Below are 16,453 nucleotides of genomic sequence, written 5' to 3'. Positions count from 1 at the left end.
GTGTATGTTAGACTTGGGTAAGCTATTTGTCCAAGGCAGATTTAGGAAAACCTGTCATGGTTTTAACTTTGAAACGGACTACAGGAAAGTAGTGGAGCGGTCCGTTTCCTCCCCAGGCCCGGGTTTTCCATGTGGCCTGCGGCCACAAGTTCTTTGGTAAAAACCCCTGCAGGAGAGAGTGTTGGGTGTGTCAGTTTGGTTTTTGCAAGCATGCAGAACTTCAGCTGTATGAAGCAACACAGAACCTAAGCGGAGCCAAAAAGCCTGCCACCCCTTAGCATACAAGTTGGTGCAGTCGCCCACGGTAACTGGTCCCTGTTCCGAACTATCTTGTTTTCCGGCTCTGACTCAGAGGATCCTATTTACTTCTGTTGTGAGTATGCTGACCTTTAAAAGAGACTTTGCTTTTGAACATTTCCTGGGTCACAGCCTGTCTGTCACACTGCACCAATTGTGCTGCACTACAATATAAATATATATGTATGTGTGTATATATATATATATATATATATATATATATATATATATATATATATATATATATATATATATATATATATATATGTATGTATATATAGGTAAAGATCTTGAAAATTAAAAAGAATTCCCATTTCCCGTGCGTGATGTGAAAGGTTGCATAATTTTTCATTGTAGCCATTAAGCTACATTTACAGAGAGCAGCTCTTCTTTTTGCAAATTAAATACAAACCTCAAAAATACATCGGTCATATTGTAGAAAATTATATACTGTATATACCGTATATTTTATTTACCTTCCTCATCTATTGTATAGCTTGATGAAATACCATCAGTCTCAGTAACAACACAGGAATAAATGCCAATATCTTCCTCTGAAGGGTCCTTGAATGAGATCTTTGTCCTGGGAGATTTTGGAAAAAGTTTAATCCAGAAACATAATCAATGTTTTAAAACTGATTTTCTAAAATATCCATTCTGGGAGTCAAACCATTTTTGTATATTCACTCACTTCCTTTATGGCAAATTGCTCTATGCTAGTAAGAGAGGTTTTTTCCTTCCGTTTTTACACTCATTCCCTACACGACATTATACTTGCATCTGTCACTTACATCACTGACCAATATGGCCAGAAGAGAAGTGGTGCTCAGTATATATGATATGTAGGGATCGTGGTCTGAATGCACTACTGCTCACCTGCCACCTTTGGTCTCGATATCCACCCTAGAAGAATCATCACCTATTGCTTCATAATTCTTGGACCACACAAATTTAGAGTCTGGAGTAAGCTGATCACACTCAAAGTTCAATGAAATGACTCCATTATCATCCACCTCAACATGCACCTCCTTGGTACCTAAAAAGTCAGATACGATAGCATTAGTTGTCATTGTCAGAGTTGTTCTACATGATTAATACTTTGAATTTTTGGAAACATCTTTATAATAACCTGGTTTGGTTTGAGCAAGGACTGGATCTGTCACATCAGATATCTTTCCTACTCCAGCCTGGTTCACAGCTCTTACCCTCAGCACATACTGAACACCTTCTTTTAAGTTTTGGATCTGAAAGATAAGTATTTGTTTTCATTAAAGGGAATCTGACAGCAGTTTTTTGCCATGTAATCCGAGAGCAGTATGATGTAGGGGCAGATACCCTGATTCCAATGATGTGTCACTTATAGACCTGCTTGGTGTAGCTTTGATAGAATCTCTGCTTTCCCTACTGTAGATAACCAGGAACACCACTTACCGGCAGCTTCTTGTGTCCCCTACATATTGTCAATTAGCTGCCAATCAGTGGTGGGTTATACAGACTAGCTGGATTGACCTGCACGTGAGACCTAGTCCTGTGGTGATAATCTCCTGCTTAGAGAACACTGATTGTATTGAAACTACAGCACAGTCTCCTCAACTGGTTTTGTTCTTGCTTGATTCAAATCGACTTTCCTTAAAATTAAATATCTCGCAATTCATCTATTTGCTGTAACAAAACTACTTATAGCATCTAAGTGGAAATCAATAGATGTTCCCTCCATTTCAGAAATAATGAAAACTATGTCTACCCATAATTCTTTTGAACATTTTTACGCTCTAATTCTGTAGAATGCAAGCCCGCAAGGGCAGAGTCCTCTTCCCTCTGTACCAGTCTGTCATTGTTAGTTTTGTTTACTGTAAGTGATATTTGTATTTTGATGTAACCCCTTATCATGTACAGCACCATGGAATTAATGGTGCTATATAAATAAATAATAATAATAAATAATAATTCTTTAAAAAAATACTATTCCACATGGTGATCTTGGACCCTATTTCTTTCCTCAAGTCGGAATGCCCTCTTTTAGGTTAAAAGCTTTATTATTTGCCAAGAAAAATTACATTTTTAATTAAGCAAATTGAAAATTGTTTTATTATAAATATTGTTTCAATAAGGATGATCTTTTCCCCTGTCCCCACTCTCCACGTTAATCTGATCCAACCTTCTCCTATGCCCTTTTCTTTCCTTCCCCTCTACCTTTCCTAACTTTTCCTTCCACATTCTTTTCCTCTTGCATTAACCTTTTTTTTTCTCTGCTGATTCTTCTTTGAATATATCTTTTTGCTTACTTGTTTAATAGAACAAGTTTTACATCACTGTGTTATGTTTTATTACTCACCTTATTGTCTATAACTATAATCCCCTTCCCATAAATTGTTAAAAAATCCCCCAAATAAGAATATTGTTGAAACTACAGCACACAGCCGAGTGACACATCACTGGAATCAGGCTCTCTGACCCTACATTATACTGCTCCCAGATTAAATAGCTGGCAGATTCCCTTTAAAAGTCAAGAGTTTCACTTTTACTGTGAGTCAAAATTAAAATGAGAAATCTACCGACCATCCATATCTATCTATAAGTAGCAGTAATACATGCAAGCGGCAAAAAATAGAGCTGTAAGGTGTACATAAAAATCTTAAACACATACCTTAATGTATGTATTTGAAGTTGGCTTCTCATTCACACCTTTCCAGGTTTCTTCTGGGGCATTTGCTTCCTTAATATCCACATAAAAGCCAGTCACTGGAGTACGACCAGTATACACTGGGGTCGTCCACAAGAGAACCATAGAGCTACTCCTGACTTCAGAGAGGGTGAGCTCATGCGGTGGTCCTGTGGGCAGCAAAAATAAACATGGTGAACAATATTATCTCATCTTGTGCTGTCTAAAGATTTCAGATGATCGCCTGTCCACAGGATACATTACAGACACCTGGTCGCTGGGGGTCTCACCACTGTGAACCCCACTATTCATGAGAGTGCTGATTTCTCCATCTGAATGAAACCGTGATGAAGTCAGATAAGTCCGTCTCATAGACTTTAACATGTGAAATTCTGGTTCAGTAGGGTCCAAGAAGTGGGACTCGCAGCTACCAGACTGTAATCGCCTACCTGTGGACTGTAATTGCCTACCCTGTGGACTGTAATTTCCAACCCTGTGGACTGTAATCGCCAACCCTGTGGACTGTAATCGCCTTCCCTGTGGACTGTAATCGCCTACCCTGTGGACTGTAATCGCCTACCCTGTGGACTGTAATCGTCTACCCTGTGGACTGTAATCGCCTACCCTGTGGACTGTAATCGCCTACCCTGTGGACTGTAATCGCCTACCCTGTGGACTGTAATCGCCTACCCTGTGGACTGTAATCGCCTACCCTGTGGACTGTAATCGCCTACCCTGTGGACTGTAATCGCCTACCCTGTGGACTGTAATCGTCTACCCTGTGGACTGTAATCGCCTAACCTGTGGACTGTAATCGCCTACCCTGTGGACTGTAATCGCCTACCCTGTGGACTGTAATCGCCTACCCTGTGGACTGTAATCGCCTACCCTGTGGACTGTAATCGCCTACCCTGTGGACTGTAATCGCCTACCCTGTGGACTGTAATCGCCAACCCTGTGGACTGTAATCGCCAACCCTGTGGACTGTAATCGCCTACCCTGTGGACTGTAATCGCCTACCCTGTGGACTGTAATCGCCAACCCTGTGGACTGTAATCGCCTACCCTGTGGACTGTAATCGCCTACCCTGTGGACTGTAATCGCCTACCCTGTGGACCGTAATCGCCTACCCTGTGGACTGTAATCGCCAACCCTGTGGACCGTAATCGCCTACCTTGTGGACTGTAATCGCCTACCCTGTGGACCGTAATCGCCTACCCTGTGGACTGTAATCGCCTACCCTGTGGACTGTAATCGTCTACCCTGTGGACCGTAATCGCCTACCCTGTGGACTGTAATCGCCTACCCTGTGGACTGTAATCGCCAACCCTGTGGACTGTAATCGCCTACCCTGTGGACTGTAATCGCCTACCCTGTGGACTGTAATCGCCTACCCTGTGGACTGTAATCGCCTACCCTGTGGACTGTAATCGCCAACCCTGTGGACTGTAATCGCCTACCTTGTGGACTGTAATCGCCTACCCTGTGGACCGTAATCGCCTACCCTGTGGACCGTAATCGTCTACCTTGTGGACTGTAATCGCCTACCCTGTGGACTGTAATCGCCTACCCTGTGGACTGTAATCGTCTACCCTGTGGACTGTAATCGCCTAACCTGTGGACTGTAATCGCCTACCCTGTGGACTGTAATCGCCTACCCTGTGGACTGTAATCGCCTACCCTGTGGACTGTAATCGCCTACCCTGTGGACTGTAATCGCCTACCCTGTGGACTGTAATCGCCTACCCTGTGGACTGTAATCGCCTACCCTGTGGACTGTAATCGCCTACCCTGTGGACTGTAATCGCCAACCCTGTGGACTGTAATCGCCAACCCTGTGGACTGTAATCGCCTACCCTGTGGACTGTAATCGCCTACCCTGTGGACTGTAATCGCCAACCCTGTGGACTGTAATCGCCTACCCTGTGGACTGTAATCGCCTACCCTGTGGACTGTAATCGCCTACCCTGTGGACTGTAATCGCCTACCCTGTGGACTGTAATCGCCAACCCTGTGGACTGTAATCGCCTACCTTGTGGACTGTAATCGCCTACCCTGTGGACCGTAATCGCCTACCCTGTGGACTGTAATCGCCTACCCTGTGGACTGTAATCGCCTACCCTGTGGACTGTAATCGCCAACCCTGTGGACTGTAATCGCCTACCCTGTGGACTGTAATCGCCTACCCTGTGGACTGTAATCGCCTACCCTGTGGACTGTAATCGCCTACCCTGTGGACTGTAATCGCCAACCCTGTGGACTGTAATCGCCTACCTTGTGGACTGTAATCGCCTACCCTGTGGACCGTAATCGCCTACCCTGTGGACTGTAATCGTCTACCTTGTGGACTGTAATCGCCTACCCTGTGGACCGTAATCGCCTACCCTGTGGACTGTAATCGCCTACCCTGTGGACTGTAATCGTCTACCCTGTGGACTGTAATCGTCTACCCTGTGGACTGTAATCGTCTACCCTGTGGACTGTAATCGCCTACCCTGTGGACTGTAATCGCCTACCCTGTGGACTGTAATTGCCTACCCTGTGGACATGTTGTAATTTGCAACCCTTGACCACCCGTCTTAGTGTTGCAGGAAACCTCCATACAAAAATAAGTATTTATTTTGGGATATAATTAAGAGAGTGATCAGATCACCTGATGGGCCGCACACCATCCTTTACCACCTAAACACACACTTGTTAACAAGGATATTTACACTATAGAACTCTGCTTGGCTTTATTACATTTTTATTGGATTTATCAATGTAACCAGCTATTTTATATATTCTTATGAATAATATGACTTACGACTTCGGGCTCTGAAAAAATGTCCTTATTTTAGTGCTCTTACCATTCATAAGCTTTACCGCAAATATATTTCTAGGCGTTTTTTAGACAAAAATGTATATTTTCTTTCCATACATATCTTAAATTTCTATAAAGAAATCTATGGTAAAATGCCTGAGCATTTTTAAAAAAGCACACAAAAAGTGGAAAAAAACACTACAAAAAGCTTGCACAGTGTGCATAACTTGTTCTACATTGACAGTATTGGTATTTACTTTAAAAATGTAGCAAAACATGGTAGGAAAAGTGGCGCAAAAATGTTGTTTTCTTTTTCTGAAAAATGCTATAAAAATGTGTGAAACCAGTCTACAGCGTTCTCATTTTTGATAATACACGCAGGATTAATAAAAGCAGCGTGGATTGGAGATTATGTATGACACGAATGGCGTATCACCTGGCACAGCAATGGTCCATTCTTCACATTTGAATGGTTTGCTTGGTTGGGACGGTGTCCCCACCCCCGCTATGTTGCACGCAGCTACTTGGAACTCGTAGATTGTGTTTTCTTTCAAATTCAGAATCTGCAGCAGAAAATCACAGATATTAAATCACACTTTGTAATCTGATCTTATCTGATTAGAAAATCGAGCAATTGTTACACGAGTTGTAGAACATTTACCATCATGTTGTTGAATGTTACACGATTCATTTCCCTACATTTAGGCTGTTTTTCAGCCTTTTACTATAGGCATATTCACAAAGAATTTGCTGATTTATATGTCCAATAGAAGGCTCTGATATATGCACTGTATTGCCATATAACACTATATGGCACCTACGCACTCATTTTTCTTCCGTTATTAAGTATGTGCAGTATACATTTTTTTACTGGACGACTTTTCCTAAAATAGAGTGTCTACTAAGCAATTCTTTCCAACCAAAAAAGTATGCCGGCATATACCAGCACAATGGACACTATTTTAACATCCTACGAATGTATAGCGCCCTACGGGTCCCTTTCGTGTGTAGGTTGGGAGGTTCCCAGGCATACACAGCAAATGTAGGTCTCTAACAAGATGAAAACATAGCCCTAAATGGGTTGTCAATATACAACATTTATCATCTATTCAGGGGGTGTATAATCGCTGGGGGTCTAACGGCCGAGACTCCGACTGATCCAGAAAAAGAGGATCTCAGCCAGCTGTGTGAGTGAAGTGTTACTGAGCATGTGCGACCACTGCTCCAGTAACGACCATAGACAGCAGAGCAATGGGTACACATGCTCAGTAACTCTTCATTCACATACAGGGTCTTTAGAAGTCCAGTTTTCATCATTGATGGGTGTTCAAAACAGTCAGAAACCAACCAAAGATAAATGATATGTTGTTTTGGCATAACCACTTCAACAGTTACATGAGTGAGTAAAAGGTTAAATATTCCTAGATTGAATGAATGCAAAAGCAAGTCGTATCTGACCATTTACAGATATTCAGCATTATAATATGCTTGGATATGTCCTGGAGTTTTGGCTGATTAGGTTTATATGCACATAGGTATATAACGGTAATATTTACCCTGTAGGCTCTGTCACTTATGGCTTTGATATTGGCCTCCTTCCACGTTCCTGGGACAGCATTCACAACTTCCCGAAAGTTGATGTAGTATCCTTGAATGTCCACACCTCCAGTGAATTTCGGCTGCTTCCAACCAATCACCATAGAGTCGCGCACGCTCTCGAGAACAGTGATGTCATAAGGAGCAGAGGGAACCGCTGTTTTCATATGAACATTAGACAAGTAGGTTTGGTTTATTTGTGATTCTCTTAACAGTCGTATTAGGATGAAAAACACATTAATATTGAATGAAGCCGTGTCAGGAAAGTCAACTGTACAAACGTGACGGAAAAAAGCAAGTGAATTATACATGTTAGGTCTCATTCACACATCACTATTTGGTCAGTATGTCGCTTCAGTATTTCTATGCCAAAGCCAGGAGCGGAACGTGCAGAGAAATAATATCATGGAAAGATTAACTCTTGTTCTGTGTTTTGGAGACACTCCTGGTTTTGTCATAGAAATACTGATGAAATACTGATCAAATTAACTGGTGTGTGAATAAAGCCTAATAGTGAGCGTTCGATAGGACCAGTGACAATGCACAGTGAAAATCAGGTGCAAGGATCCTTCATAATGGCAATCATTGTATTATATCAATAATTCAATTCTTACTTTTTATATGGAAATTAAGAGAAGTTCCTGAATCCACTAATTCTTGTAATAAATGTTAGGCTTTCTTACATGAAGAAACAATTTACCTAATAAAGTTATGCCATATCTTACGATTGGTGAAGACTGAAAATAAAGTGACCAAGATCCTGGCCATTCATTGTGCAAGGAACTGAGCATAGCCGCTTTCCTTGCATGGAGTTGTGTTGAATTTTCCTGAGCATCACAGTAGAGAAAATGGATTGGTGGGTTTCCTGGCATTCGGAAATCCAACTTCAATACATGATGGATAGGGATATATAACTTACAATAATATGAACATTGGTCAAAGGGGTTTTCCAGACACATACAACAAAAAAACAGCAATCTGGCTGTCCTTGTAATGAGTTCCCAAATCATCTTGTTGCCTTTATCTTTGTTTTTTACCTCCTCTCCAGCCCCCTGCAGCCATCCTTTGCTTATAACTAGTGATGAGAGCGTGTGCTCAGTTATAGCGTTATCAGAACATACTCTGGTGTGATCGGAGTATCGTGGGAGCTCAAGCACTATGCTCTCATCCCCATGGCTGCGTGATTTGTGGCTCTTAGACAGCCCCAAAACATGTGGGGATTCCTTGTTTTTTAGGTAATCCTCGCATGTGTTGTGGTCGTCTAACATACGCGAATCCTGCAGCCACGGGGATTCGAACATATTACTTGAGCCCCCGCGCTATTCAAATCACAGCCGAGCATGCTCGGATAACGCAATATCGAAGCACACTCTCTCAGCAATGTTTATAACCTGAACTTCCATCCAGCTCTCCTTCTGTGCCTCTAGACTACATTTACCAGGAGGCAGAGCTGTGTCGGTCCCACAGCTCACACATTTCCATCCTCAGTGCCTGCCCACTCCACCTGCAAATCACCATCCTAAGGCTACTTTCACACTAGCGTCGTTTGGTCTCCGTCGCAATGCGTCGTTTTGCAGAAAAAACGCATCATGCAAAGTTGTCTGCAGGATGCGTTTTTTCTCCATAGGCTTGTATTAGCGACGCATTGCCACACATCGCGACCGTCGTGCGACGACTGCGTCATGTTGCGTTGGACCATCGGCACCAAAAAACGTTGCTTGTAACGTTTTTTGGTGCGTCGTGTTCGCCATTTCCGACCGCGCATGCGCGGCTGGAACACCGCCCCCTCCTCCCCGCAACTCACAATGGGGCAGCGGATGCGTTGTAATAATGCATCCGCTGCCACCGTTGTGCAGCGTTGAGACAGGATGCGTCGGTACGTCGGCCTGATGCACTGCAACGGGCCGACGCTAGTGTGAAAGTAGCCTTACACCTCCTGTGCAGTGTCAAGAATAATAAATTGCTGCACACACTTTCTCCTTCCTAACATTCTTCCCACTTCACCTAGTATATGCTGTCCTGACACTCTTCTGCAGTCAATAATGTTTCAGTTGCTGACACAGGCACCACACAGGCTTCTTGTAATGTAAGGGAGCAATCAGTCATACATGTTGTGATTTATTATAATATAATCTAGTACTCTGGATCACATAGCTCACTCCCTCTGGCCAAAAGCACAAAATGAGATGACATGTTCTGTGTGGGCTTGCAATGTCCCTGAGCTCTCTTCCTCCCTGCACACATCTCCAGTCACTGTAAGCTTGCAGAGGCCAACAAGCCACACCCCCTGTGACATCACCATGCACAGCACACTGCTGAGCCAATCAAAGCACAGACATGAAATCTCTCTCCTCTGTGCTCAGAACAGACTGTAGCACAAAGTATGAAGGTCACATGAACATGCATTACAGCTCAGGAACAAAGCAGAGTTTTACAGCAAGTAAATTATGAAATGTCCTAGTTTCTAACAGGTTTTACAATGCATTAATAATCTGTGTCTGGAAAAACCCTTTAAGTACAATGTAATATTCTTAATTGGTATATTGACATAACTGATAATGTGCGTCATCATTACCGTTGTGCTGGAGCATATTTTTATTTGCTATAGAATGAGACTTTAATTGACCCACGTCATCACCATGCTGTTTGAGTTTTAGGAGGGCTAATTTGGGAGAGCTAAAAATAAGATGACCATTTCTGGTAAAATTCTCAATTTCTGGCTATAGAAAAATATACAACTGATGCCACATTTCTGTCATAAATGAAATCTGTGACATGTTTGTATTCATACATTATATCATTGCAATCATTGCACCTTAGTAAGTCCACACTTACCTTATACAATACATTAAAGGCATATATAAATCCGGCAGTCATTAACAAGTCATAATGTGATGTGGTTGTTCTCTCGTAACCTTACATGTGATCTCTAGAACTTGGAGAATAACACTTATGGTATACGGTCCTATTTTATATGCCAGTTCCACGGTTAGATACTTCTGACCTTGAATGACCTTTCTGGATGACTTTTGTACTAATGCCATGACAGTATAAGTAAAATGACAGAGGCAGTGCTTTAAGAGTTACTGCACAGCAATCTAATGAATTATCAATTACCAGTATCTGTCTTGCTGATTTACATACCAAAACCCCCAAAAATGAATCATTAAATATTTTAATGTAATACTGAATGAGAACCTGTCACCAGAAAAATAGCTATTAATCTGCAGATATGGGGTTAATCTGCGGGTTATTAGTGTTACTAACCTGACCGGCGCCCACACTTAGCCGAATGCTGAGGAGAAAATGAACTTTATTTCCGCCAGCAGCTTTCGGTTTCAGTCACGGAGGTGGCACTGTCTCAACTACCGCTCTGAGTGACAGATGTAACACCGCCCTGACTGACACGGGCTCTGCAGGTTTCCGCGGTTTCAGTCACGGGGGGGTTCACTCACTGACAGCCGGCCGGCCCCAATGCTGAGCCCATGTCAGTCAGGACCGGGGGCGCGGTTACAGTCGCCCTCTGCATACACAGACTAAACCCATGCCAGTGCCATCCCCGTAACTGAAACCACCATTTTCTCCCTGCAGCGGTTAAATGCGAGCACCGCGCAGGTTAGTAAGGCTATTAACCTGCAGGCTAACCCCATATCTGCAGGTTAAATTTTTTCTTCATGGTGAGAGGTTCCCTTTAAATATATGGATATTACTTATTTACTTACCTTTTCACAATTTTAAAAGGACCACAAATTATTAGGACAAAGACAGGCATAAAGCTGATATAAGGCATATACATTCTCGCATTGTTAATCTTTGAAATATAGAAATTGTGATGGTGCAAACATATTGAAAAACTAGGGTGTAGGCACCAAATAGATACAGTGCCTTGTGAAAGTATTCAGCTCCCTGGAACTTTTCAACCTTTTCCCACATATCCTGCTTCAAACATAAAGATACCAAATATAAATTTTTGGTGAAGAATCAACAACAAGTGGAACACAATTGTGAAGTTGAATGAAATGTATTGGTTATTTTAAATTTTTGTGGAAATTCAAAAACTGAAAGTGGTGCATGCAATATTATTCGGCCCCTTTAACTTAACACTTTGTTGCGCCACCATTTGCTGCGATTACAGCTGCAAGTCGCTTGGGGTATGTCTCTATCAGTTTTGTATGTCGAGAGACTGAAAATCTTGCCCATTCTTCCTTAGCAAACAGCTCGAGCTCAGTAAGGTTTGATGTGAACAGCAGTTTTCAGCTCTTTCCACAGATTCTCGATTGGATTGAGGTCTGGACTTTGATTTGGCCATTCTAACACCTGGAAACATTTATTTGAGAACCATTCCATTGTAGATTTTGCTTTATGTTTGGGATCATTGCAGACTCCAACAGGTTTTCTTCAAGAATGATCCTGTATTGGCTCCATCCATCTTCCCATCAATTTTAACCATCTTCCCTGTCCCTGCTGAAGAAAAGCAGGCCCAACCCATGATGCTGCCACAACCATGTTTGACAGTGGGGATGGTGTGTTCAGGGTGATGAGCTGTGTTGCCTTTACGCCAAACATATCGTTTGGCATTGTTGCTAAAAAGTTCGATTTTGTTTTCATCCCACCAGAGCACCTTCTTCCACATGTTTGGTGTGTCTCCCAGGTGGCTTGTTGCAAACTTTAAACAACACATTTTATGGATATCTTTGAGAAATGGCTTTCTTCTTGCCACTCTTCCATAAAGGCAAGATTTGTGCAGTGTACGACTGATTGTTGTCCTATGGACAGACTGTCCCACCTCAGCTGTAGATCTCTGCAGTTCATCCAGAGTGATCATGGGCCTCGTGGCTGCATCTCTGATCAGTCTTCTCCTAGTTTGAGATGAAAGTTTAGAGGGACGGCCGGGTCTTGGTAGATTTGCAGTGATATGATACTCCTACCATTTCAATATTATCGCTTGCACAGTGCTCCTTGGGATGTTTAAAGTTTCTGAAATCATTTTGTATCCAAATCCAGCTTTAAACTTCTCCACAACAGTATCATGGACCTGCCTGTTGTGTTCCTTGGTCTTCATGATGCTCTCTGTGCTTAAAACAGGACCCTGAGACTATAACAGAGTAGGTGCATTTATACGGAGACTTGATTACACACAGGTGGATTATATTTATCATCATTAGGCATTTAGGACAACATTGGATCTTTCAGAGATCCACAATGAACTTCTGGAGTGAGTTTTCTGCACTGAAAATAAAGTGGCCGAATAATGGTGGCAGCATCATGGTTTGGGCCTGCTTTTCTTCAGCAGGGACAGGAAAGATGGTTAAAATTGATGGGAAGATGGATGGAGCCAATACAGGATCATTCTTGAAGAAAACCTGTTGGAGTCTGCAATAGACCTGAGTCTGGGACGGAGATTTGTCTTCCAACAAGACAATGATCCCAAACAAAGCAAAATCTACAATGGAATGGTTCACAAATAAACGTATCCAGGTGTTAGAATGGCCAAGTCCAAGTCCAGACCTCAATCCAATCGAGAATTTGTGGAAAGAGCTGAAAACTGCTGTTCACATCAAACCTTACTGAGCTAGAGGTGTTTGCCAAGGAAGAATGAGCAAGAATTTCAGTCTCTCGATGTACAAAACTGATAGAGACATACCCCAAGCGACTTGCAGCTGTAATCGCAGCAAATGGTGGCGCAACAAAGTATTAAGTTAAAGGGGCCGAATAATATTGCACGCCCCACTTTTCAGTTTTTGAATTTCCACAAAAATTTAAAATAACCAATACATTTCATTCAACTTAACAATTGTGTTCCACTTGTTGTTGATTCTTCACCAAAAATTTATATTTGGTATCTTTATGTTTGAAGCATGATATGTGGGAAAAGGTTGAAAAGTTCCAGGGAGCCGAATACTTCCGCAAGGCACTGTACATCTGTAGTCCAAAACTTACAAAGATCCATAGTTCCGCTATTTTGGGTGGAGCCCCTTCATTTAACAGATATTGCAGCATTTGAGAACAAGAAAGTGATAAGTCAGAAAACATTTTCTAGAAGAAGGGGTGAAGGAAATCAAGTGCAGGTTATGTCCTGGATGTGGTGATGTTACACAACACAAAAAGAGTGGGAGGAATTTTAGCGTTTGCTGTGAGCTTCCATCTTCGCTATGTTCTCCCTCTACTGTGTGCATCTGCTATCTGCATAACACTGCACTATAAGTAAGTTTGATAAAGTAGTTTATTGCTCAATGAAAGCATATTCCTAGAATTTGCCACAAGTGTCCGATCAGTGGCTGATGAACAGGTGTGACCATGTAGATTACTAGAATGAAGTGGCAGCATCGTGTTCCTTTGGTCACAGTCGGATGCACTTTCCTTTTTAGGCCACTTTTACACGTTCAGTATTTGATCAGTATTTGTTAGCCTAAACCAGGAGTGGGTGATAAATACAGAAGTGGTGACGTGTTTCTATTATACTTTTCCTATGATTGTTACACTCCTGGTTTTGGCTTATAAATACTGAGGTAAAATACTGACCAAATACTGAACGTGTGAACGTGGCCTAAGGAGGTTGCATTGGATGTCAGTTACAGTTTATGGCTGACTATGATGCTTCCATAAGAAGACAACTGAATCCACTACGTGGGCTGTGTTATATTCTGCGTGGGGTGTGTTATATACTGCGTGGGCTATGTAATATACTATGTGGGCTGTGTAATATACTCTGTGGGCTGTGTTATATACTGCGTCGGCTGTGTTATATACTACGTGCGCTGTGTTATATACTACGTGGCCTGTGTTATATACTACATGGGCTGTGTTATATACTACATGGGCTGTGTTATATACTACATGGGCGTTGCTATATGCTATGTCTCTGTGCGATATACTACGTGGCCTGTGTTATATACTGCGTGGGCTGTGTTATACACTGCGTGGCCTGTATTATATACTGCGTGGCCTGTGTTATATACTGCATGGGCTGTGTTATATACTGCATGGGCTGTTTTATATATTACATCTCTGTGCTATATACTATGTGGTTGTGCTATATACTACGTGGTTGGGCTATATACTACGTGGCTGTGCAATATACTACATGGCTGTGCTATATACTACGTGGCTGTGCTATATACTACGTGGCTGTGTTATATACTACATGGGCTGTGTTATATACTACATGGGCTGTGTTATATTCTATGTGGGCTGTGTTATTTACTGCGTGGGCTGTGCTATATACTACTACACATATTCTAGAATACCCGATGCGTTAGAATCGGGCCACCATCTAGTAAGATATATATGGCATACCCTAGCTGTATGTCATATCGTGGAGTTTGATCATGCCTATCCTAAGGCTCCATAGACTAGACTGTGAGCGCTGATCTAATGTGGATGTATTTCATATGGAGTCGCTGTTTCTGTCCAGCTTCACTCCAGCTAGATTATTATGAGTCCACAGGGGACAATGAGTGATGATGGAGACTAATATGATATGCATGCTGAATGTATTAGACAGTGTAGTCAGTAACTCATGCCCTATGTGTCAAGTTTTATTAGGAATGCTATGGAAATCATGTAGCACAATGTTTGGAAGTCTATCAAATCTAAAAAAACAAAAAATCAAAAAAACTTTAAAATTTGATTTTATTTGTTCAATAGCTCACGACAGGTGCCAGGTGCAGTAACATGCAAACTTTGAACAACTTTTAGTGAAAACTTTTGTGTTTTCAATACATTTATCATTAACACAAAGACTCCAAATATATGACATTAAAGCTGATTTGTCACCAGATTTCACAATGCAATGCGCATACATGATTAAATAGATATCTAGACCTGTTGAGACTGGAGTACTTACCGTACTTTGCAAATTCATGTCAGAATAGCTGTATAATCCTTTTTTAAATTTCAATCTCAATCCCAGCATACCTAGCCTGACTGACAGATCCTCAGTGTCCTTCCTCGCTGCGGCTGAGATCCCACACTGCTCAGTACAAGCTGCGGTGGTCAGTCAGACTAGGTGCGTGGAGTCTGAATACACTTGTGTTCATAAACTCTATCGCTGTGAAAATGAATCTATAAAAGTCTCATTTTAATATCAGGATATTGATTTTCAAAGTTAATGACACCAGCCTGATCAAGCATTTTTAATAATTTATACAGTTGGTACTGTGAAATCTGGTGACAAATCTGCTTTAACAGGTACAGACTGACTTATTGGTTAGTGTACAGGGATCTACTGCCAGCTATGGGATCAAATCAGAGGGTTTCCTGCATCATAGCTGTAGTTTTAGATCAGAAACATTTCTAGAAAAATGTTCCTAAAATTGTAAAGACTGCGATTGTAATGCCACAAGTTATTATCTTTATTTCAGTTTTTACGTTCAATTTTCTTAAGCAGCTTGTTTGTAACAGCACTGTGTGGATGGGAAACTGCTCGGATAATGGATCCCATATCAGGATGACATGATTCACATGCAGCGATACATTCAGAAAGATGCAGTGTAAGTACACGAGTGACATTAAGATAGGTTTGCAAAATATTCCGGGTTCCCACACAATTAAGCTTTACAGTGGATATTTAGAATTCAATCCTCCATTATAGACAGACTACAATACATGTCAATATTTTATGTGCCGGCTGAACCTCTTTATAAAAAGGTCATAAAGACCTAGTTGTAGAAATGCAAGGATGGCAACGTGCCCCATAATAAACCAGCTTGTAAGTGGGTTATCCACATAGATTCCCGTTATAGTAAATTTACTGTTGGCCAGGTGGCTGTGTCCCCATTGTGTCCACCATTTGTATGGTGAACCTGTTTACCCTTGATATACATGGCGATGGGCCTAACCGTGCCAGCATGGCTGGCCGCAGGAAGACTCCTGGGCTAGAGGCAAAGAATAAGAGACCTTGAGAATCGGAGTGGTGTTGGGAATGGGACCGAACGCAGCCACTGTGAGACAAGGAGTTGCTGGACAGACTTAGAATATTTGGCTGAGTATTGGAGTATACAGAGGACAGAATCTGACTGGCCTGAGACCTGCTGAAGGGGAGATTCTCCAAGTCTAGCAGAGATATGGAACTGTGGACAACGTGACACAAAATA

The 16,453-nt window shown here is 42.0% G+C and overlaps 1 protein-coding gene across 2 annotated transcripts in view; it reads right to left on the bottom strand.

Annotated features, from left to right (window-relative positions):
• MYOM1 (myomesin 1) overlaps positions 1 to 16,453 on the bottom strand; it is a 198,613-nt gene that overhangs the window by 62,152 nt on the left and 120,008 nt on the right. For both annotated transcript variants that reach the window (XM_069731145.1, XM_069731146.1), the window contains 6 exons: positions 7,319 to 7,515; positions 6,199 to 6,325; positions 2,945 to 3,129; positions 1,427 to 1,541; positions 1,174 to 1,333; positions 774 to 880 (listed from right to left, as the gene is read on the bottom strand). In XM_069731145.1, coding sequence (XP_069587246.1) covers positions 774 to 880; positions 1,174 to 1,333; positions 1,427 to 1,541; positions 2,945 to 3,129; positions 6,199 to 6,325; positions 7,319 to 7,515 — 891 coding nt within the window. The remainder of the gene's footprint in view (positions 1 to 773; positions 881 to 1,173; positions 1,334 to 1,426; positions 1,542 to 2,944; positions 3,130 to 6,198; positions 6,326 to 7,318; positions 7,516 to 16,453) is intronic.

The sequence above is a fragment of the Ranitomeya imitator genome, chromosome 6, assembly GCF_032444005.1.
Source record: "Ranitomeya imitator isolate aRanImi1 chromosome 6, aRanImi1.pri, whole genome shotgun sequence".
NCBI lineage: Eukaryota > Metazoa > Chordata > Amphibia > Anura > Dendrobatidae > Ranitomeya > Ranitomeya imitator.
The sequence above is the reverse complement of the archived record's forward strand: the minus strand, read 5'-3'. Positions and strand labels throughout refer to the sequence as shown.